At 52.0% G+C, this 23,087-nt stretch overlaps 1 protein-coding gene across 1 annotated transcript; it reads left to right on the top strand.

Annotated features, from left to right (window-relative positions):
• The first annotated feature begins 3,444 nt into the window (after positions 1–3,444).
• LOC115353591 (arachidonate 5-lipoxygenase activating protein) lies at positions 3,445–11,940 on the top strand. Its single transcript, XM_030043244.2, has 5 exons — positions 3,445–3,598; positions 8,191–8,290; positions 9,443–9,513; positions 10,472–10,553; positions 11,071–11,940. The coding sequence occupies exons 1-5, from the start codon at positions 3,529–3,531 to the stop codon at positions 11,231–11,233; spliced, it is 486 nt and encodes a 161-aa protein (XP_029899104.1). The 5' UTR covers positions 3,445–3,528; the 3' UTR covers positions 11,234–11,940.
• Positions 11,941–23,087: the final 11,147 nt, after the last annotated feature.

Genomic DNA, 23,087 nt, shown 5'->3' with positions numbered 1-23,087 from the left:
ACACGCTTTCATTGAAGTCCTTGCAGCCCAGCGCTGAGCGGAGTGCATGAGAAGAGAGGAGAGATGAACATCCCAAAAGATATTTATAGATCTGTGTTCCCAGTCCTTTCCTCTTCAGTATGAAAGCAATTCTACAGAAGGATTATTTTGACTGGCTGTTCAAGATTTCCAGAGGAGGAGATTAATGTGCGGGAAGCCTCGCAGCACAACTGGCTTTGCACATTTTCCGGAGCTTCATGGCTCGCTGTGTCAAGGTTATCTTCCTCAGACAGGAAGATGCGGATGTCAAATTGCAATGCAGCAAGAGGAAGGGCTGGGGTCTGACAGCAGCTGCTGAAGCGCAGAATTGCCTCTGCCCGGAGAGAACCGACCACGACTGGGGGTTACAGCACATGCAGGCACTGTTCCCCAAGGTGGCCACCCCCCCCCCCTTTTTTTTTTTTTTTTTGCCTACTTGAGAAAATCCCCCATTTCAAATGGCCAAATGGGATATGATGGAGGTGTTTTGCACCGATCTTTCTCCCAGGTGGACAGTGTTTTCGGGTGGTGCCAACCTTGCCTGACCCAGACAGTGATCCTGTGTGTGTCTCACAAAAGAAAGGGAGGCAAGAGCCGCCCAGATGTTTAGGTTTCAGGGAGAGGGAACAATTTAATGCGTAGATATGGCAGAAGCTGTTTGCAGAGTCATTTTGGCCCTATCTTAGCCCTCCCTTGCCAAAGCAATTCCCCAAATTGCAAAAAAATTGCCAGAACCTCCTTTCATCCTGCAGCTATTCCAGCACCAAGGGGTACAAAAAGGTAATGTTCCCCGCCCCACGGGGTTTCTGCTCTGTCCGACTACGTTTACAAGTGTTGCTCTGCCACAGTAAAGGGACAGGACTTCTTCGGTGTCTCTCATACCTTCTTGATTACCTCTGCTCTTCCCTAAGCAGAGCACTTGGAGCGGTGTCACACTTAAAAAAAAAATAATCAAAAAAACCTGCAGTTCTTCTTTAAAGGCAGCCATACCAAACAGATTCTCGCTGGCAAAGCTTTTTTCTCCCTCCGCACCCAGAAATCAGCTGAGCAAGCCCTGGAGCTGATGTCACGGGGGTATTTTTTTTGCAGGGAGGAGGGCGAAATCCTGTTTTCCTCCACGCATGTGTGAGGGATGACTTTGGAGCAAGCCTCGGCAGGAGGAAGTCACGGGCTGGGTTTCTAGCGAAGCGCCGGTGCTGCCGGTGGGTCCGGCGGTGCTGAGCAGTGCCGGGGACAGGCGGGGGGGGAAGGGGCAGAGCAGGATAGCGAAGCAGGTACGAGGGTGCGGTGAGAGGCGCTGAGCGGCAGGAAAGCAAAGAGGTGGAAAACGAAGAGCGGGACGAGGAGAAAGCGAAGGCATCGGCGGCGCAGCCCTCGTAACCTGGCCTGCACGCGGGAGGGGGGTTTTTTTTGGCATTATGGCAACTTCAGACCTTAGCAGCCTGATTCCTACCCCCTTTAATACGAGACTCCTGCCAAACTGAAGCCACCTTCGGGAAGCCTTTGAAAGCAGGGAAACGTGTGCATTTTCGTGGCAAGTCGGAGGAGATCTCAGAGCAGGCTCATCTGCTTTTATTACCCCTCGTAAAAGCAAGCCTTAAGCAGCGTGGTAGGTTTACACCGGTGTAAAACTGGCAGAAGAAAGAGAAGGACCAGGGCCTGCTGTGGGAGGACGGCTGGGAGCCGTCCTGCTGTCGATGCCCTGAGGACCTGTGCCGTCTCCTTCGCCCTCTCCCGTCAGCAGCTCCCTCCTGCCTGCCTCCATGCGCAGATCCTTTCTTCGTGGTCACGGCACTGGTCTCCGCTTGGACAATATTCCTCTTTTGTCTTAATTCCGTAACCACTTTTAGGTGATGGGTTTTCCTCTTCAGGAGATTAGTAGAAGCTTATCATTAAATACCATTCTTAAATACCAGCTATGATCCTGTGCTCGGTAGACCGTAAAACAAACGTTGATGGTCAAGTGGGAAAAGGCCATTGTGTGGGGGAAAAGAGAACTTCAGTCCTAAAAAAAGGTCAAATCTCAACCCAGATACTATTTACAGCCTTGCTGCTCACACAGTTGTGTCTGTGTGGACTATAGGGAAAGTATCCGAGAAAGACAGCCACCTTCTAGTAAGTTAACAGAAGGTCACAACTCACAACATTAATCACCTACCTCTCAGCCAGCATGTTTCTATATATTTGTTTGTACCCAAAGTACCTGAGAGTTTTCCATATCTAACAGTACAGGTGATGATAATTTGTATGATAGAGAGACTGGATAAAAACATCGTTGTAGGTAAATGTGTCCCCATTGAACAAGATGAATTTCACAGCTTGGCACCTGCTGGGAAGTCCTACCAGGCTGTCCCCTATCCAGGGAGAGGTAACCAGTTATCCAGCTGTGGTTTGGGTGCTGGGTGGCACGCAGACCTTCTGGATAGCATGTGGTGGAGTACAGACAGACAGACGGATGGGGCAAAAGTTGTCCAGGGCTCAGTCCAGTGAAAATGTTGCTTTTATTAGTGTTAAATCCCTGCTAAAGGGAAGGATTTTTCATATGGCTTTCCCCCATCGGAATATGGGCAAAAGGGAGCAGAGCGGTTACAGTCGGCAAGTGATGTGCACTTTGGATGAGGATGCTTTCCAGTGATCTGACAGAAGCTGTGGGACTTTCTGCAGCCGTCCAACACCGCAGCCTGTGCTTCCCTGCCGTTTCCGTCACGGGATTGAAGCCGAGGCATGAACATGGTGCAGCAATGACGTTCAACCGTATTGGGCTTCGACTGCTAAAATTCAGGTACACCTGTGACGTCTGAGCCTGTAAAGTGCTGAATGCTGGCAGCTGTCACTGCCATCCAAGAAGTTATTTGCAGGGGGAAGGGTGCAGGATCCACCCCTGGTCATGAAGGATGTATTTGTGTGTCCACCCGCGATGCTCACAGCATTTGCGTACTGCCCGTTCAAATGTGCCAGATGGATCAGGAGCTTTTGCTTGTGACCTGGAGATCCAGGGTCTCCTCACCGGCGAGGCTGATGGAGATGTGACCAGGGAGGACGCGTGTTTGAAAGCAGCAGTGTTACTGAGACTTGCCAAAATTATTTCTCCACCCAGCTACCTGTGGGGTGGTCGGGCACTTGCGGGCGATGACGTGATAGCCTGGCTGGTCTCTTCCAGCCTTTCTGCTGTTCCACACAGCTAGCTCAGACATACTTTACATATCAAGGTTGCTGTTTTGCTCCTGTGCAGGAAGGGCAATAGGTGTCTTTCCACATTGTATACCCTCTTAGATCACAGACGTGTAATCTCTTGTTTCTCCGGGCTTCATCTGTATATGATGAGTGAGTGAGCCTGGAACTGCGTTGCTCTGACAGGCACCCGAGCGCAGGGTGCTGTCACTCTCCTGTGAAACCATAGGAAGTGTTTTATGATTCAAGATAAGAAAGACCTTCATTTCCTCCTTCCGTGCTTGCAGGGCTGAGCTGCCGCCAAGGCTGCAGTGTCCACCCGCACAGCCCGCTCGCAAAATGGACCAGGAAACCCTGGGAAGCATTGTCCTGCTCGCCATCGTCACCTTGATAAGTGTTGTCCAGAACGGTAAGACAAAAATAAGCTTTTATTTAAGGGCTAAAGGGGAGCTGAGAAAAGTTCAGGGTGATGTATGCCGGTCTAATCTTTGGATAGATAATCTCTGGTTATAAGTGCGCATATGCTTAGGCACGACTTTGGCTTTAGGAACGATCTTCTAAGCGTATAATTTTGCATGCTGTTGTTGCAGTATCGTGGCAGTCACACAGTCCTACTCTTGTGATATTCTGGAGGGATTTTGTTATACATATGTCAGCTAAGGAAAGGAATAATACGCTGGGGTTCCCTGTGACAATATGTATTTAGATTTGATGACTGGGACCTCCTTTCCTGGCTAAAGTCCCAAACGTGGGCAGCTCGTCAGCCAGAGCCCTGCCGCCGTGGGCAGGAGCCGGGCAGCTGCAGTGGGTCAGAGCTTTGCGCGGAGCTGGGCGAAGGGGGCAAAACTGCACCGGCTCATCGGAGGGATCTGTTCGGGTTATTTGTGGGCAGGCAGCTCTCCTGCTTTCCTACATCTCCAGGTCCTACAGTTCAACTAATCAGCTGTGGTCCCAAGAACGCTGTGCATTTCCTGCAATGGAGAAGTTTCCTTTTTTAGCTCTTATTCAGAACTCTACAGTCCCTAGCATTCTTCAGAATTTTAAAAATAAAACAAGTTTCTCTCTTGTGCAAATCTGGTTTTAACTCGATCATTGTCTCCTACAAATAAATACATAATCATTTTAGCAGGAAATTCTGCCCAGAATACAGAGAAAGGAGTGAGGTTTGCCCAAGCTGCACTGAGATCGCCCAGGTTTGAGAGTTTGGGGGCTGATGCAAGTGCTAGAAATCTTCTGTGAAGGCTTCTTGATACGAATGGGAGATTCCCACTGAGCGCAAACCCTACCTTTGGTCCTAGGAAATGGGCTATTCTTGGGCTGCTTCAGAGAGGGGAAGTGGTGGGAGCCTCAGCATAAGCCTGACTGCCAGAAAGCAAAAAAAAAAAGACTTGCAGTCTGGTTTAGTTTTGACATAGGCACCAAATGCCACTTCGTGTAACCCAGTGCTCTTTTCTGGTAAATGCACAGTGTGTGGTGTCACCAGAATACAGCACACTGAGATCAGACCACAAACTGCAATTAAAAAAATGTTTCAAATACGCATTTCTTGCTATTTAACCAAATGACTTTATATGCAGTTTTTTTCCTCTCACTCTGAAACTCGGGCATTTGCCTTCCAGCCTGACATGCACTTTTACCTCATGGAAATCCGTCTCTGAGATTATTGACCCGACTGCTGCAAATGGGCAATGCGGAGCCTGGCAGAGGACTTAGTGTACCAAGCACGAGTGGCACACAGCCCTAAACCATGATTTCAGACCTTGCATCATCTGATTTCCTTCTCCCAAGCTTACTGTCTAGAAAGACCCAACTGATACGCAGTCCTGCAATGAGTGCAATACTTACGGCGGTAGAAATGCTTGTCAAGGGATATCAGTTGTACTGAACTTTTGCTACGGCTCTGGTTCAGCAAAGCACTTGGGCATCTGCTTGACTGCCTTTAAGTACGTGAAGTCAGTACCGCGTCAATTCAGGTTTATATGCTTTTCTGCATCTGGTGCAGGATTAGAAAACAGTTCGGGTGAATGCTGTCGTTCCCGAAGCTGGAGGTGGGCTGTGGTGCTGCCGCAGTCTGACGTCCAGTTACTGTCACCTTGTTCGTGGCGGGAATCTCCGTATCCTACAGAATGACTCGTGTGGCCGGATGCCGCTGAGTCACACATGTAGCTTTAGGTTTTGTTCTTGCATCAGAGAGATGTTGCAATTCAGCAGCTTTTGATGCAAATCAGTGGTCATCGCTGAGCAGTTCGGGATGGAGGAAGCAAAGCGAAGTCAACGGGAAGAAGGGCCAACACGCGTGTTTGCCAGCACTCGCTAGGTTGGAGCTTCAGCGCGTGGTTTCTGTCGACATGAACTTGTGAAACAACCAGGCTTGGACTGAACTCTTGTCCATTAGCTTGACCAGAGAGGGACTACAGTGGTTCAGGCTCAGGGCAGCCTGTGCAGCCCTGGAGCCTCAGGACATCATCTCCTGGTGCACCTGAGCGGAATGAAACCCCTCAGCTCCAGGCTTGCTCCGCTCACTCATCTCATGTGGGCTTGTGAAACCAACCTCTTGCCTTGAGGTTTAGAGTAAAGAGCAGGAAGTATAACCATGGTGTTGCAAGCTGCTTCATGCTATAGTCTCCCGATTCCCCGATGCCAGGTTAACAGCAGCCCAATGTTGCTGATACGTGGCGAGGTCCGCCACTGGATGTGGTCTGTCGGCTCTCCTTTGGTCCTTTGCAGAGCTTCAGCAGCTGGGACCCACCTCTTGGGTCGCCTTCTGGGGAGATTTTGGGAGACTGCATCGCGTGTGAGGTTGACAGGGCTAAGGAGCCGCAGAACTGGGGGAGCCACTTTCAGGGTGAAAAGCTCACTTGAAGCAGGAGGCTCTGCCTCTCCATATGGCGGTGAGATGCTGGGTTCCCTTCCGATTTACCGCCCTCACCTTGGGGGTCCACGTGGTCCTAAGGAAATACGGCCGCTGCAGTGGGTTGGAGGCGATCGACCCAGGCATTTTCTCTAGCGAAGAGGTGGGCATCTCGTGGGAGGTGGTTGTCTAAGCTCTTTCTTGAGTCAATGGAGAAAGATCAGCACTTCAGGGAGGTGGTGTCCCTCATGCCAGTAGCTCTCTGAGGGATGGATTGACCTCTGGAGGTGGCTTTCCCCTGTTTCCTTCTGTCACCCACTGTTTACAGAAGGAAAACATCCATCTCCCCAACACTTCTCAATGTCTTTGAAGTGAGATGAGACAAAGCCTGCTCCTCATCCGTGGTGCGGGTGTACATGATAACCCCACCTCTGTCCTTTGCCCTAATGCCCAGTCTGTTGACCAAGGATCCATACACCACGTCAGAGACGGCAAGAGCTTCCAGGACAGATGCCCGGACCCCCACAGCCAGATCCTTCCCAGGAGACCCAGCACCCCCATGTCTGCCCAGCCCTGATCCCAGAGACTGTGCGCCCGGAGTGTCACCACCAGCACCTCCAACTTCTTGTCCTCAGTGACCGCCGTCACGTTGGACACGTCTGTGTTCAGCCTGATGGCTCTCGGCATCGTGGAGTCTCTCTGCAGCGGCACACTGGCATTTGGGAAGCAGCAGCAGAGAGGGAGATATATATATATATATATATATATCTATCTATCTTTCTCTTGGCTTTCTCTGAAGCTGTGGCATCTTCTAGTGATTTCACGTACGTGCTAAAAGGAAGGGAGGAGGTATGCTACATATCCCAGGGAGCCCATGCAGTCCCAGACCTGCAGAAAGTGGTTTCCCATCACAGCAGCTTTGCACTGTACAAAAAATTGCCGTCCGACCTCATCTTCTTCAACGAGGTTCTCTTAGACCCCATAGGCAGGTTAATAACCCCATGCCAAAGGCTGGGGTGGCGTGCAGATGGAGATGATGGGAACTCTTGGTGACTGTCCTCCAGGAGCCGGCCAGTGCACCGCACTGGTGACAGTGGGAGGGAGGGTCTGCAGCCTGGCTGAAAGCGGGGAAACTGGCTTAAAGCACTGCGGGTTTTTCTGGAGAAAGGCTGTTTTTACCTAGGGAATCACTCGATATTGGAAGGCAGAAAACTCAGTAGCTTTTAGTGAAGGCAATGGAAGTACAAAAGGCCTACTTATAGCATCAGCGAGGGGAAAAAAGAGGTAACTCTTCAGATTCCGGGGATGAAATCCTGCAGCTTATCAAGTTACACGTCTGTTGTTAGAATAACATCTTTCCTGATGGGTTATCTTTTATATATCTCTTTGGCTAATATTCTGAACCACAGAGTGATTTGGGTACACTGAGGTGGGATGTGCGACAACACAGAGCTTGCAGCTCGTAGCTTGTCAGGGCTCTGCCTGGTGTATTTAGACACATGATTGATGGTCTCAGGTTTAGTGTCATCAGATAAAACGTGTTTGTCAAGCGCATGATACATTATCTTGAGGTGCTGCATTTTTGCAGCAGCTAACACCCTGACACAACACTGTTGCTTAAAAGGAGGATGCGCGCAAGACGGACACGTAGAGATCAGCCGTCAGGACCGGGATTTCAACAGGCCTTTCGGGAAAACGAACCAGCCCTGCAGGATGTCCCTGCTTGGGCAAATGGGTATGACTAAAAGAGAAGAGTCTCCCTTGTCTCCCCGCTCTGTTAGAGACCGAGATTTGGGGTTGGCAGCTCTGGCTCGAAGGCTTTTTACCCACTGGGGACTGAAAGGACCGAGTCAGGGCTGTGCTTCTGCATGGGGATGAAGCGGGGCTGCGAGTTGAGAACTTTGCTGTCGGTCACATAGGAACACGTGGGCTTGTCTGAGGTCGCATCGCACTGCACACTTGCACGGAGGGTTTGGTTATACCTCGGTGACAGAGCAAGCGCGCTGGCCACATCCTGCACCTCCACGCACCCGCGCCCTCTCCTGCCGTCCAGCCTGGCTGCTCGTGAGAACAGAGCTGAGCCCACAAAGCCCAGCTCCCGCAATATCTCCAAATTGCATCTCAGATCGAACACTGTGTTTTCTTAACAGCTTTTTTTGCTAGCAAACTGGAGCATGAAAGCAAACACTGCAACGGCAAGGGGTTCCAGCGGGCAGGATCCTCCGCCTTCGACCGCGTCTACACTGCCAAGTGAGTAAGCAAGCCCTGAGGAGCCGGTGCGGGCAGAGCGGGGTTCGTCTCTCTCTTCGTTAGGGTTTAATCCAAACTCTTTTATGGTCCGGACTTTGCTCTGCAGTCCCATTGCTGTGGTGTGCATTGCAGTGGCATTTAGACCCACGGCTCTCCAGTATGTTTGCTGGTGAACCCAGCTCCTTTCTGGACACCAGTGCTGTATTGCAGCCCTTGTGTGTATTACGTCCTTCCATTCGGGAGCCCATTCACCCCGCAGTAGCTAATGCTGGAAGTGTGATACAAGCACAGCCCGTGTCCCAAGGGCGCTGCGGATCAAAAAAAAAGAGCTGGCGGGGAGATGCTGGCTTGCTGAGGAGCAGGTCGGTGGCAGAGCTCGTACAAACCCCTGCGCCTCTGTCCCCAGGCAGCTCCCCCAGCACACGGCTCCCCGCTTCTCTGCCCCATCGGTACCTCCTGTCTTTGACATCCCTGCAGAGAGAGCGGGGGGGAAACTAATTCCAACCCAGAAAAGAAAAGAACATAAAATATTTTTTATTACCCATGAAGTACTGCTTGAAACTGGATGGGGCATCCAAGTGTTGCCCTTCACAGGTTTGCAACCTCTGCCAAGGGCAGAGCGCTTCCCCCTTGGAAAACATTCCCCGCCAAAAGAGGCAGCTGGAAATCATTCCTGTTCTCCTGCAGAGACACGTTAACTGTCAGACACTCCTATTTGCTGTGGGATTTTCCTTTTGTTGGTTTCACACAGCTCTCGGTGCCACTAATTTGATTAATATGACTTAATTACAAGGATTTCCCAAGCCAATAAAGCACGCAACATCTATGATACACATGCCTCGATCAAACAGGTTAGAGGCTTTCACAGGTGCCGGGCGTGTGCGCAGAGCGGTTTGTTTTCCTCGTCGGGCAGGACAAAGGCATCCTTTATCCCAGCGAGGACACCGGGAAGCAGACCTGCAGGCAAGGCGGCTGCCGCGTTCCGGCACGGACACGCCAGCCGGCCCCCAGCAGCTGCCTGGGGCAAAAGCGCACCCGCAAGGGCGTTAGTGCAGCCCAAATTCACACCCCACCACCCTTTGCTGGTGAAACATGTCGATTTGGGTTCTATTTCCCTGCGTTCTGATTTCTCTCCTATAAATTTCTTTCTAGCCAGAACTGCGGACACGCGTACCCTACGTTTCTCGCTGTGCTTTGGTGCGCTGGCCTTCTCTGCAGCCAAGGTAACACTCTTTTTTTTTTTTTTTCCCTTCAACCTCGCACCGCTTTCAGCAAGGGATGGCAAGCGCTTCGGAGGTTACGCTTCCAGGGACCAAATCCTCCTGCAGTGGGGGAACCTGTCCCACCCTGCTGTCCTGCAGCTACGCATGCTGTTTAATTAGCAGCACACTCCTGGCAAGGTTTATGCCAACAGATGTAATAATAATACGGGGTGGGGACACTTCCCATACAGGCATTATGGATGAGATCCCTCTGTTTTGGGTGGAGGGTTTAGTACTTGGATGCTGGATGCCACATTATTTGCTCTCAGGACTGGAAATGGGCTCATTTGATTAAATTGCCAGAGCTGCCAGCCTTACCCAGCACTGAGGGCAGCCCAGGAGTATCTGCCTGCATTTCTAAATATGATCCCCTTCAATGCAATTTGAGTTTACCTAAAGTTGAGTACTCTCCTGGGGTACATGGCTATTCTTTCTGGAAAAGAGGAGTTTCCTGGCCAGAATAAGAGGGGCTTTTGCCTGCAGGTATGGGGAAGGCTAGAATTAGGGGGAAAAGCCCCTTTTTATGTGCTCAGAAATGAGTATTGGGCCCTAGTATAGTCCTCCACCTGCTCCTAGAGAAGTGCATCTATCGGCTACCTTTTATTTCTGGTGAAGACAGTGCCTGGGCTGGCACCCTCCTCCCCAAGCCCGGCATGCCCCACACTGGGTTTCCAACAGGGACGAGCGTGTGCTCTGCCGTGGGCAGGATTATACCCACAAAGTCTTCAGAAAAGCCGGAGTGAGGGCAAGGCGAGTGCAGTTTCCCACACAAAGGTGTCTGTCCCGGTTCCAGCCCTTGTCCCATAACCCAAGGCTGCAGACTCCCATTTCCCGGTCCAGCCCAGGCAGCAGATGGGGACGGTACGTACGGCGAGACCCGGGCTGGCGTGTGTAACGCCTTGTTTTACCCTCTACCCAGCTCCTGCCGCCTTTGCCGGCCTGATGTACCTGTTTGTGAGGCAGAAGTACTTTGTGGGCTACCTCGGGGAAAGGACTCAGAGGTAAGGACTTGAAGAGCCTCTTCCCAAACCCCGCGATGCGGCGGGAGCGGGAGCTGTGGGAGACACGGGAGATGCGGCGGCACCGGGCTCGGGGGGCTGCAGGAACAGAGCGGCTGCTCACGGCCTCCGCAAAGGCAAACCTTGGCACCTTTGTGCCGCTATTTGCACGAGGCTGTCCTTTTAGATTAATAAAACTCATTACACGCACGTGAAAGAAGGTTGTCCCACAGCCTGTGATGGCTGAGAAGACATACAAGCCCCTCTGAATAGCCACTTCTGTAAGCAGCAGCCTACGCTGAGCGCCGGAGGCCAAATCCAGACCCAAACAGATGCTGAAAATGGCATTTAAGAGCTCGCGGCTGCCTTGCGGTGCAAGACAGAGCAGAAATTTGCCCCCCTCCGTCCCAGCCCCCGAGGTCTTTCAGCTTGTCTTAACAGCAGAGTCCAAAGTCTAAGGACTTCTCGCGTGAGGTGACGTACGTTAACAAATTGCTTTCCCCTCTTTCTGTCTCCTCAGCACTCCCGGTTACTTGTTTGGAAAGCGCATCATTTTGTTCCTGTTCCTCATGTCCGTGGCTGGAATACTCAACTACTATCTCATCTTCTTTTTCGGAAGTGACTTTGAAATGTACATAAAAACGATAACCAGTGCAATCTCTCCGTTGCTGCTCATACCCTAGCTCCCCGCAGCACTGAGGGGGTCAGCGTGCTTAATATATTGATACCCAGAAGCAGCCATAATTCAGCTGTTTAAGACGTGAACCCGTAACCCTTTTAGATTGCTGTAAATCTCATGCTTGATGGTCTTTGTAGTTTGATTTAACCTTGCTTTTTCCTTCAGGAAAAAGATTTATTGTGAGCACTCGGCATGCCCAAGGAATGGTAACAACTTCTAGTTAATTCTTTAGAGTTTTTTCCCTAAACTGCAGCCTGCAAGCTGATTGCATGACTGGAAGGGGCATTGTACGCTTGCTTCATAACTGCGTCGTACCCAGCTTTTGTCCCAAAACCGAGGAGCTGCTCAGCATCGTTCCCGACCAGTAGCTCCTGCAGTTATCCTCAAGCACAGGCACAGACTTTCGCCAGCATCCCGCACGCCCCTGCCCACGCAAAAGCACGGACCGGCCTCTCCACCTACCCTTTCCCTCCCACTTGTTGACGACCGAGCTCCCGCTGCTGCAGGAGGGTGGCAAATTGGCCTCTGTCTGGTCTTCCTTGATAAATATTCATGCGCATAACGCTCCCAACACTGATCTCATTTACACTTCAGCCTTTTTGTTCTCCCAGAGCCGTGGAAAGGGGTCTTGTGTAAATGAGGAGCTGGTGTATTGACGGCGGGGTTGGTTTTGTTTTGCTTGGCTTTGTTTAATAAAACAGTCTAAAAGGATGAAATCTGTTTGCTCCCATTTTCTTTGCCCGGTGCACGATCCCAGCGCTCCACGGCTCGGCAGCTGGCCGGTGAGCGGAGCAAGGCGAGCAGCACCGGGCTTTTTGTGCAAGCTGCTAATCGCCCTGGGCACGGCCTCACAAGGGCGCGAGTTTAACAGCTCCCTCTCTACTAGCAAGTTCAATTTTCTGCCTCTGTCACTCACAATGTGCCCCTACAAGTCCATGCCACGGAGCAGGTTGATGAGAGAAGCGGGTCGAGGTAGGCAAACAGGCCAGTGCAATCGTTTTAAACGTTGCTACCCTATGAGTGCTTAAGCTCTTAAGGCTGTCTGATTACCGCACGTGGGGTGGATAAAGCTGTATTTTATGACTCCTTTGGGAGGGACAGAGACTCCTTGCTATGCGAGAAGAGGGTTTGCAGAGCTGTTCGCAAACGCAGGCGCAGAAAGCCAACTGCCTTTGTACCACACCAAGGCTGGTGGGTTTTGCTGCTGCCCAACGGCGCAGAGGCACTTGTGGGTGGCTACTCTCCTCTGCACCCGGCCGTTTGCCCTGCCGAAATAACATACATCTGGTTTTTTTCTTATCTTCTACAAGAATTTTAGACGGGAAAGATTAGTAATAAACATACTTATTGCATAATGATTAGCCAATAAATGTTCTCACTGGTTAGAATAGGTAATCCAAAAAATATAATTTAACCTCCTAAACTATAGCTGCTGAGACACCTTATTCCTGGGTGCAGCACTTAGGTTCCTTCCCTCCCCTCCTTCTCAAACAACCGTAACGCACCCCAAACCCTGCTTCACACCACGCTTCTCTGCCACCTTCTCTCTCCATAGCTCACTGGCAGCCGCCCGTCCTTGGTGGTGACCCACCACCCCTCTGCCCCATGGCGTCAGCCCACCGAGGGATGGCAGCACCTCAGCAGGAGAGGGCTGACCCCTGTGGCCTGGAGTTACAGAGCTTTTCCGCACCGCTGGTATCAGCAAAGGCTCACGCTGCCACCACCGTTACCCAGTTCAGAGGAGGAGGAGATGCTTCACCAGCACCACAGTCCCTGCTTTCCAGCCAGTCTGGTCTCCCTGAGGTCTGAGACTTGTTTCTGGAGAGCATCGCTTGTGGGAGGTGGTTCTCCCAACCCTATGTGTCCACCTTGCAGGTGTCCCCAGCGGGATGAGTCTCCCCTGGTGCCTTTTTGTGCTCTATCGCAAGAAGCAGCTCACTTGACCTCCTTCTGATGTCCCACGCCAGCGTGGGAAGAGGCGCTCCACCAGCCAGCTATAAAGGGCAGAGGATTCGAATGTCTATTTTGGGTCAGATAATCTACCCCAGCTCTCTCAGGCCTCTCTGTTGACTCGATGGCTGGTTTCTACACAGCTGTATTCAGATAAGATCAGGTCATCTTCCGAGGGAACTAAGGCCCATCTTTTGCTGTAATCATTTATTTTGCAAGAGTATCTCCTACTTACTTCCTCAAAGCCTTTCTGATAACAAAAGAGATGAAAATGTAGGCAAAAATCTGTTTTCCATCTATCTATAAATGCAAATGGTGATAGTATCAGACAAACAGGTGATACATAAATCGATCGCTTATGAAAATTCTCTGTGACCGTCATGCTGTGTTTTCCATGTTACAGGCAAGCCTTGTGGTTGCATTTGCCTTCCCACTCTTTCTATGAAAGGAAGGCAACGTCAGTGCTATTTGGGCTTTCCCCACTGTGTTAGACAGCTCTGTTTTTTGGTTCTGGCAGTAAAACCACCCTGATCTGGGTGGTACATTTGCCAGCACTTTGCACACAAGCGAGTCAGAAAGCCACAAACCTAGGGTCATTCCAGGGGTGTTGGACTAGATACCCTTTAAAGGTCCTGTCCAACCCAAACCCTTCTATGATTCTATGATTCTATAGATCTACATACAAAAGTCGTATGCTACTGTAAAAGGTGTACGGGTGCATACTGGGATCACATACACGTGAACTCACTGGGACCTAACTGAGCTGCACTGGACGTGGGGACGTGACTGGTTGCAGAAGTGACAGTCCTCTTCGATGGCTCCCGGTCAAGGCTGGCTTGCAAGCTCCGGGGGCCAGCACCCGCGTTTGGCGCAGGGCTCGGCACGGCAGCGCCTGGCCTGGAGTCGGGGCTCCGTGCAAACAGCTATCGCTTTCCCATCCTCCTGATTGTGCCGATGCTGCTAATTGCCCCGTTCGCCGCGTTGCCAGGCTGTGGGCTTTGCTCAACCGTCGGTGCCCCGGCTCTTTGCGATGGTGTGCCACCACCATGCCACGCGGCTCTTCGTGCATCGAAATCCCAGGTACACTGACAAACATACTGTCTGTGTGTGTATATGCATAGACACAGTGTGTTTACTTACTATATCTGTGTGTGTGCGTGTATATATATATATACATCTAGTAGGTGCTGAGTCACGCGAATGCTAGAGGCTTTTCAGGGAAGGCAGGGGAGCGGATTGCTCAGGCAGCAGCCCTCTCGCAGCTTGCAGGCTGTGTACACCAGAGACTGCAGAGACTGCTGGAAGCCGCGCTATCGCAGAATGCTTTTGATCTGCTGACAAAGGCCTGGAGTACGTACAATATTCCTGCCACAGTAACCGCATCTGCTTCTGCACAGCACTACAACCCTCTAGTGGAAACTCGGCCCTATCGGCGCGCCGGTGCTTCTGGCCACGGGATGAGCCGTTCCTTTGAGGTCTGAAGCCTGACGACAATGCAACGGCGTCCACGTTTCTGAACAGATGCGTTGTTGCTATGGAATGCTATTTTTTATTATTCTGGCACATAGGAGCGTTGGTCCTGAAGCGGGACCATCCTACCCATCACAAAGCGAGCAGCCCTGCTTAGCACAGGGTCTGAGCGAGCAGGTAACATCCAAGTGGGATAAGAAATCTGTGCACACCACCCACAAGGGTTTCCTGCAGTATTTCCCAGATTCCCAGAACTTGCAAAAATTGGCCTGTGCAGTATCAGCTCAGCCTGAGTCACGTCTACACCAAGTCAAGTTTCCAAATGAGTCTCTGAGGATCAGGAGAGCAGTTCTGCTGGCGTGGAGGAAAGACTGGCCCTGGGCAGCTTCTTCAGCTCTCACCTGCTCTGAGATTACTTTCTTCTAGCAGAGCAGGTGGTTTAATATTCACAGAAACCTTTCGAGTGCCCTGTCAGGATGGGATGCCGCAAAACATTGAGCACTGGCCCGAGTCAGTGCTGTGCCTTTTGCAGACTGCAGTGGGAGCAGAATTAGGCCATGCAGGGAGTGCTTGGAAATAGTCCACCCTTGGTAAGTGAAAGGGCAGTACAGAATGAGAACAGCGGTAAAACCATTCCCTGGGTGATTTTAAAACGGTCTCATGTCCCAGCCGGAGCGAGCAGGGTGAGCATTCTCATGGAAAATCCCCTTAGAGCTGCAGAGCCCAGCGTCCTTGCAGAGGACACGCTGACACCCGGGAAGGGAAAAGACCTTGGAGGCCGTGACGTCCCTTCGAGGCACCCGGGGGACAAGTACGAGCTTCACCGTCCCTTTGGGTAACGAAGACTGCTGTCCCCGGGGCTGTCGGGGAGAGTGCAGGACACCTCAGCTGCGGCTCCTCTTAAGGAGGTTCGGTGCCTGGAGGGATTCGGATGGAGAAGCATCCTCTGCCGCACTAACTGGCTGCGGTAGAGAAAGAGCTGCTTTTAGCAGCGCTGCCATGAATGCCAGGAAAACACGTCTCGTGGGGAAGAACAGCTCGAGCTGGTGCCCGACCTCTGCCCCTCGGTGTACCTGTCCCGGCGGAGGGAGGCTGCTCCATCCATCCTGCCTGCCAGAGCATCCCGCTGCTCCCAGCCCGCGCGCAGGGACACGAAAGCTGGCGAAAGTGAGATTCCTGCCCCAAAGGACAAAGAGCCTCTACGGCGAGCTCTTTTTCCCTTTTAGAGAAGAAATAAATAACTTTTCAATTACGAGCTCCCGGGGCTTCGTGCTGGCTGCCTACCGAGCTGCTCGGATGCCGTCCACCGGGCGCTTCCCGCTCACCCCCCGGGGGACGGGGACCAGACGCGACGTGGGGCGTGGAGAGCGAACGGGGTGCGGTTTTCGCTTAAAAAAACAAAGGCGTGATGGCATCGCTGGGGAGTTCAACTCACGGTTACGGCAGTGCTGTTTCTGCCACGTGGGAACCGGCAGGGACTGCTTGCACGCCGTGACCTTTCGCAAGGCCAGGGGATGCTTCGGGAGGTTTAGGAGAGGGGCTGCCGCCTGCCACGCTGCTATTTGCCAGCACTCGTAGGAGCACGCGGTTGACTTATTGTTCCTGTGTTTTCCCAAGGGAGCGCTACCACCGCCTTCATCCCCAAACAATGATGTTTTTCCGTGCTTTTGGCACTTCAGAGGGGGACAGTGCGACCCAGCAAGAGCCCCCTCGGTGCTCCGGGATTAAGCAGAGCGGCACGATGTCCCCTGGCCAGCCGCTTCGCGCTTTCCGTTTGTGCCGCAGCAAAGGAATTTCTTTCCAAAAGGCCTTGAGCAGACGGGAGGGGACGGTGCGTGTCCCTGCCAGCAGCCGTGGGGCCGGGGGACTGCCGGCTGCCGCGTCCCTGTGCTCTCCCACCTCGACGGGGACCGCGTCCCCTTGCTGGTGGACAGATTTACTTCCTTCTCTCAGACGAGACAGCTTCAGCCATAAACCAAAGCAAGCAGGCATTTGTCAGAGTTTAAGTCACAGCTCAGTCCTGAGCTATGTTTAACAATACTGCGGTTTCTTGCAGCGTATCTCGCTCCACGTGCCTTCAGCAGAGGCTGTGCTGAAGAGCAGAAAATAATAGTTTTCATGGCATAACCCCACTGCTCAGCCTAGCCCTGACCTCATTCCCCAAATCCCATGTGCCCCCTTTCCCTGCTCCCATCAGGCTTCCCAAGCATCCCCACTCCTTCATCCCTCTCCGTGTTCGCTGTCCCCTCCACATCTCTCCGTCCAGTCAATACGCCTGTTGGTGGAGCTGCCTGGTGAGCCAGTGCAGGGAGCTGATCTGGCTGAAAACAACCTTTTTTTTTTGCCCTTTATTGGCTTGGTTTTAACCCATCTGAGCTCCCTAATCACAGGTGGGGACGCCAACAGAAATACTTGCGGAGCTCATGGTGTTTCGCCTCTGCGCAGTGTGAATGTTGTGCTGATGTATTAGTTTTGAGGCACTCCTACGTGCGTGAGGTTTCCTTCCCCTAATTCGCAGCGAGTTATCGCAGAGTCACCCAGAGGCCAACCTCCCCTTCTCTCACCTCACACTGTCCGTAGGATCGACGTGGCATCCCATGCAGCGCAAATGGGACTGTACCTGCATTCTGCCAAGCTTGCAACCTCTGCTGCACATCTCTGACAGCACAGACCCTACTCATGACATACTGGTGACACAGCTTACAAATGGAAAAGAGCAGCAGGAAACTCTGTGCAGGCAGGTTGTGGGGACCAAAAACCCTGCCAGTCATTGCTTGTCCCACCCACGGTTGGTTTAAAGGCCCCTGGGCTGCCGTATTTCAGAAAAGTACTTTCATTTCATGACTGGGAGCTTAAGTTTGTGATTTTTTTTTTTTGATCGAAGTAGGAGGATGTAACCCTTCTGACAGGGCTTCACTGGCGGCATCGCGGTCTCGGCTCAAATTTAAAGAGGTTGCTAATAAAACATCAGCTCCAGCTCCCTGGCAAAAGTCAGCTGAACTTCTCCTGTTCACACGCAAGCCACACTGCCTTGGAAACAGAAAAGGGAGAAATGAAAAGCAGAAAGGCAGATAAACGGTGATACACCCCTACCCTTTCACAGCCCAGTCTCCCCAGTGAGGTGCCCTGGGCCAGCCGGCCGTTCGCTCCCATGAGGTGCCAGCAAGTCCCCGTCCCACCGGAGCTTCCCCGCGGGACAGCGCGCACCTCCCCGAGCCCGGCATTTCTCCAGCGCCGCGAGCCCGGAGCTCAAGGCTTACCACGTTTGCACCTCGGCGGTACCTAGCTCCGATATTTCGCCGCCAAACGCCTTTGCAAGAGGCTGCCCTGGCCTCCGAGGTGTTGAGAGCCCTGCACCACCTCTCGCTCCGCGGTGGGCTACGCCAGCAGGCTGGATCACCCCTCACCTCCCTTCCCTCTGCACCCCCAGACCCCCTGCGACACATTCGGGTTCCCCCCCCCCCCAGCGCCGTGCGGTCTGAGGAGCCGCCAGCCCGCAACGTGCTCGACACCCTCATTTAAAATCCCAATCGTCCCCACCGGGGCCGCGTTCCCGGCTCTCATCGGGCGCAGGGCGCGACGTGCCGGGTATACGCTCGCTCTGGGATGCACATCGGATAGCCTGCGGGCACTGGAAGGAGATGGTTCCTAACTCCCCGCGCTTTTCCCAAGCCTTGCTCTCCCAGTCCTAGTCCTGGTGTCTCATCCCCACCTTTGCTTCAGTTACAGCACCCAGCAGATCTTTCCCTGAGCCACCTCACCCTCCCAAACGGCAGAAGATCACCCATTTCTGTGTGTTACAGCTGGCTGCAGAAAGAGTCCGGGAGGCCAGAGCTGCTGCAAGATTAATTGCAGGGTGGGAAGCGAAGGGTGCAGCCTCTGCCGGTGGCTCTGAGTTGTGTCCGGCTTGCTGCAGCTAAGGTTGCACTTGGGTGATGCCTGGGTGGTTACGGTGTTGGACTTGAGATCAGTGGCGTCACCCTGTGCCGGTTGAAATGCTGCTTTTAAATGCAGCCAGAAATCATAGGAGGCTTGGGGAGCACTGCTGTGTTTGCTCTGTGCTTACGCCCGCTCACAGGGATCTGCTCTCGGCCGCAATCAGCGGCAGGATCGTGTCGACAAGAATTTTTGGTTTGACTCAGTACTGCTGATCTTACGTTTTGATGAATTTCTGCTCCCAGCTAATTTTGCAAAGCGCACCATGGCTCTCCACCAAGGCAAGGGGAACGGAGCGGTGATGCATGCTGCAAATCAATTAAGAGACACCCTGCCAAATCTGTTCCTTTGTCAAACGACTCAGCAAATGACTACGGGATGGTACAAGTGGGTTTTATTAGTAGAGCATGAAAAATTCAGCACTGTAAATGAAAGAAAGATTAGTCCACCAACCCTCAAGGCTGTACCTGGGCCGGGCTTCTTCTCGCCCTCCACCACACAAACCTCAAGCCTGGATGGCACCAACCTGCTCTAGGGCTTGCAGTGGAGAAGTAGCCTCCTCCTCCACACTTCCCAGGGGAAGAGACCTCTCTGCTGGCCCGGGGCACGGCGTGCTCCTTGTGCAGGAGCTCTGCACAGCCGCAGCCCCCAGGGCAGTAACAGCCTTGAGTTGGGCGCAAACAGTCTCCTCGCACCCTTTTCCTGGACCTACACCCCACGAGACGTGGTGCTGCCCCTCCGAATCTTTGTTATCGATGAGAAATTTAGCAATGCAGCCAGTGGCAGCAGCTCTGCTCTGAGTCTGCTGTGTTGCACGGGGGCTGGAGCGAGTCGGAAGCCAAGTTGTGTCTGAACTGCCGCTTTTAGGACCGGCGGCACGTGCCGACCCACGCTGCTGGACCCACTGCAGCTTGCAGAAGACACTCAGCAAGTGCGGGGGGGGGGCAGGCTGGAGCCCTCATTTGGGGAAAAATTGGCATCCTGGGACTGATGTGCTGCCTTCGCCCAGGGTTTTTTCGTACGGGTACGGCAGGAGCAGCCCTGGAGGGAGCTATGCAGAAGGCATGAAAGACAGGGTGCACCATCCTGCAGGGCCACCAAAAGCACCCGAAGCCTGCACCGTTGCACCCACTGCGTCCCGTGCTTAGTCTCCTTCAGCAAAAATGCCACCGAATGCAGGCTCAGGGCAGACCTAGATCAGACGTATGCCTCCAGAAAAGCCAGCGCAAATACAGTGCCAGCAGCTGTGAAAGTGTGGCTCAGGGCAACGTTTGGCAGGATCCTTAATGCTTCCGTCCCTCCCTTCTGGGCTGAGAAAACACAGAGGGTGATGCAGCAATCTTGTCTTCAGCACAGCCTGTGTTGCAGCTCTTTGTTTTACAGTGGAGGTGCAGCAAGCCTAGGAAGGCGACGCATCCCAAGCAAGCATCTATACATGGGCAGCTTCTGAAACCTAGTTCAAACCAGTCTGCGATGGGTCTTGGCAAGTGTCAGCTGGACAAGGTTTCATGAAAGTTTCATTCCCAACATGGCAGTGTTCTTTACTGTTGTTGTCTGGGGTTTTCTAACCCAGATGGCAAATGCTAATTGGCTTTTTCCTATGCTTGACTACGGTAATATGTTTTACACTAACAAGGGATCTAAAGTTCATTATGGGTCCAGTTTCTTGGCCTTTCATTATAAACCGCAGTAGAAATCTGTGGGAGGTACGTTTAAGATATCCCTACCATAAGTGTACAATTGTGGTACAGCCCTGTGGAACCTGTACAAGGGTACATAACTCATTCTTTATACGCACCATCTATGTGGGTAAAGCTAAAATTATGGCATATATCCAAAGTTCTTGCACTGGTACCCTGCTCGTTATACCAGGAGACCCTACCGATTACATTATGGCGTTCATTACCATTGGCAGATGTCTAGTGACATTGAGATTTTGGGTACAGGAGCCTTCCAGGATTAAGTGTGCCTTGGATGGAAGGTGCAGAGAGCACAGAAACAGTGCCAGTGCCAGCTTCTAGCAAAGGACCACTCAGTGCGGTGGCTGGGATGGAAGCAGAGCTGTGTCCCCTGCTCCTGAGGACCTGTCACCGTCCTGCACCTCAAACACTGTAGCCTTGGGGCCGCAGTAGGATCAGCTGAGCCTGGCTAACTCACGTGCTCCTCTTCTGCCTCAGCACATATTATATCACTTAGGGAGATGCTCTTCCAACAGGTCTCAGGATTTAGTGCGGTTCATATTTGATCAGGCAGATCCCCAAGGAACCATTTGAATAGCAGAGGATATGAGTACAGAATATGAAGGGACCACCTGGGTCATTAAACCCAGTCCCCTGTTGTCCCTGGCAACCATATAATAGATATTTAATCCAGAAAGGCCCAACTACCTCCATTCCTCCTCCCCTGTGTGGCCGGAGCCTGTAACATGATATTAAAGCCGTCACTGAAAGCACATTTCTTGCTGCAAAAAGGCAGAGCTCCCAGAAAATGGAAAAAGTCTCTGGTGTCTTTGGCCATAATATATCAGTAGGAATAACACGGTTCCCAGCAATAGCATTTCACACAGAGCCAGACTTGGCATTTCCCCAAACACTTTCTCAGCCATTTTAGAGATTTATACCTAATAATTGCATAGCTGGATAAATAATTAGACTCTGAGGTTTTGTCTTAGCTTTTTTCTTATAAATAAATCCCTTATTCACAAGCTATATTAAAACACCTGTCAGTAGCGTAATGTGCATTTCATATTGGTGACTTGCTTATTTCCTGCCCGGGTACATTGATTTTATTTCCATTATCTGTACTCTTTTATTTATGCAATTATCAGACCTGTCTTTCATCAGAAGTACATCTATTCTATGTGTATAGGTGTATAGCACTGTATTGGAGGTGATTCACATACACAAACACACATGCACAAAGGGTTACAGAGAAGTGGGTCAGCACAAGGCAGAAACCCACCACAAAATGACGGAGCCATCCTAAATCGCATCTGATTGCTGTGAGTGAATGCTGAGATACGGCAGAGCTATGGCAGAGCTCTGGCAGACCGCGTTGTCCCACTGAGGGAGCACTCTGAAGGAAGAGCAGTGACTCCCAACAACAAACTCGAACCCTGCAGAGGAACTGTTGGTTAATGTCAGGAAATACCTTCAGAAGATTTTTCTAGGAAGGGGAGGGTTAAGGAGGCAGATAGAGCTATTGCAGCACTGAGCTCTCACGGGACCTGGTGTTAGCAGGTATGTATTAAGCATCTAAGAAAGTGAGGGATAAAGAAAACAGAAAGAACAGCATTAGCAATACATTCACCTTTCGGAAACGTACACCGCTCCCATTCCATTCTTGGTGTGCCCAAAAGTTGCACAGCTACTTAGAGTCAAGGACAGGAGTATAGGTTAGATTTATAAAAGGTTATCAGGTTAGATTTATAAAAGGACAGGCACCCTCAGCACTGGGAAGAGACGAGCACATCGCCTTTCGTCAGCTGGAGGCGGATTTAAGGGAGGGAGGACGAGGGATGCTAACGGGGCTGTTGCTGTCCCCCACCCCGTTACCGCTGCCCGGCGCGGCACGTGCTGCGCATTTGTCAGCCGGGCTCCGCTGCCCCGCGTCGCTACCGCAGCCGTATCTGGCCCCGTTTTAATTTCCCCCACTGTCGGACCCTCGTGCAGCTTTGTCCCCTCTCCCTGTCTTCTCTTCTCCCGAGTTAGATGAAATCTCTCTTCCAATTTAGGGAACGCCGTTTGCAGCCCACAGGAATTAGCATCTCCCTGGGGGATGCGCTGGGGAGGAGCAAGGAAGGCAAAAGCTGTCCAGGAGCAGCCCGACTCTTACGTAAACAGAAACGTAAACTCAGAAGACCCAGAAGACCCAAAAGCCTGTGTTTTCTCTGCGCTTGATTCTTTTCCCATTTTATGCCAGCTGGGTGCAGTTGTGAGCTAAAGCTGATGGAGCTGCAGCGAGTGGGGCAGGGAGGACCGGTGACCATTACTGAATCCCACGGCAAAGGTGGGGTATAGCCAGCACGGACCTGAGTCCACCTGACCTCCTGAGTGAAAACTGGGCTCACTTTTGTGTCAATCAATCAACTTGATTTCATGGTTGCATTGGGACAGAAGAGCAAGTAAAGGCACTGGCTTCGGGCCCATCGTCTTGTGCCTCAGCCCTGAACCCGGGCAGGGGTGACAGATTATGTGCAAGAGGTATTTCTGAGTGACACTAATTTCTTTTTGTCCAACTGAAGACCTTTGGCGCAGCACCAGAAAGTACCAGTAGTAAAGCAGGTGGGTAAACATTGCTTTTGCTATTCTAAGGATGGGCATATTTTGCATCACACGACTGTAAAACCCAAACTCTAACGGGTTGAGTCAGACAAAAACAATCTGTAGGAACTCATTGCTATTTCCTCATAACCACATTTTTCTCTTCGCCGTCGGGTCCGAGCCTTGCAGCGAGGGCCATAGGAACACTTCCACAAATGCACAGGATGCGATTCTGCTGGG

The sequence above is a fragment of the Aquila chrysaetos genome, chromosome 19, assembly GCF_900496995.4.
Source record: "Aquila chrysaetos chrysaetos chromosome 19, bAquChr1.4, whole genome shotgun sequence".
In the NCBI taxonomy this organism is placed as follows: Eukaryota; Metazoa; Chordata; class Aves; order Accipitriformes; family Accipitridae; genus Aquila; species Aquila chrysaetos.
This window is presented reverse-complemented; position numbering and strand designations above follow the sequence as displayed.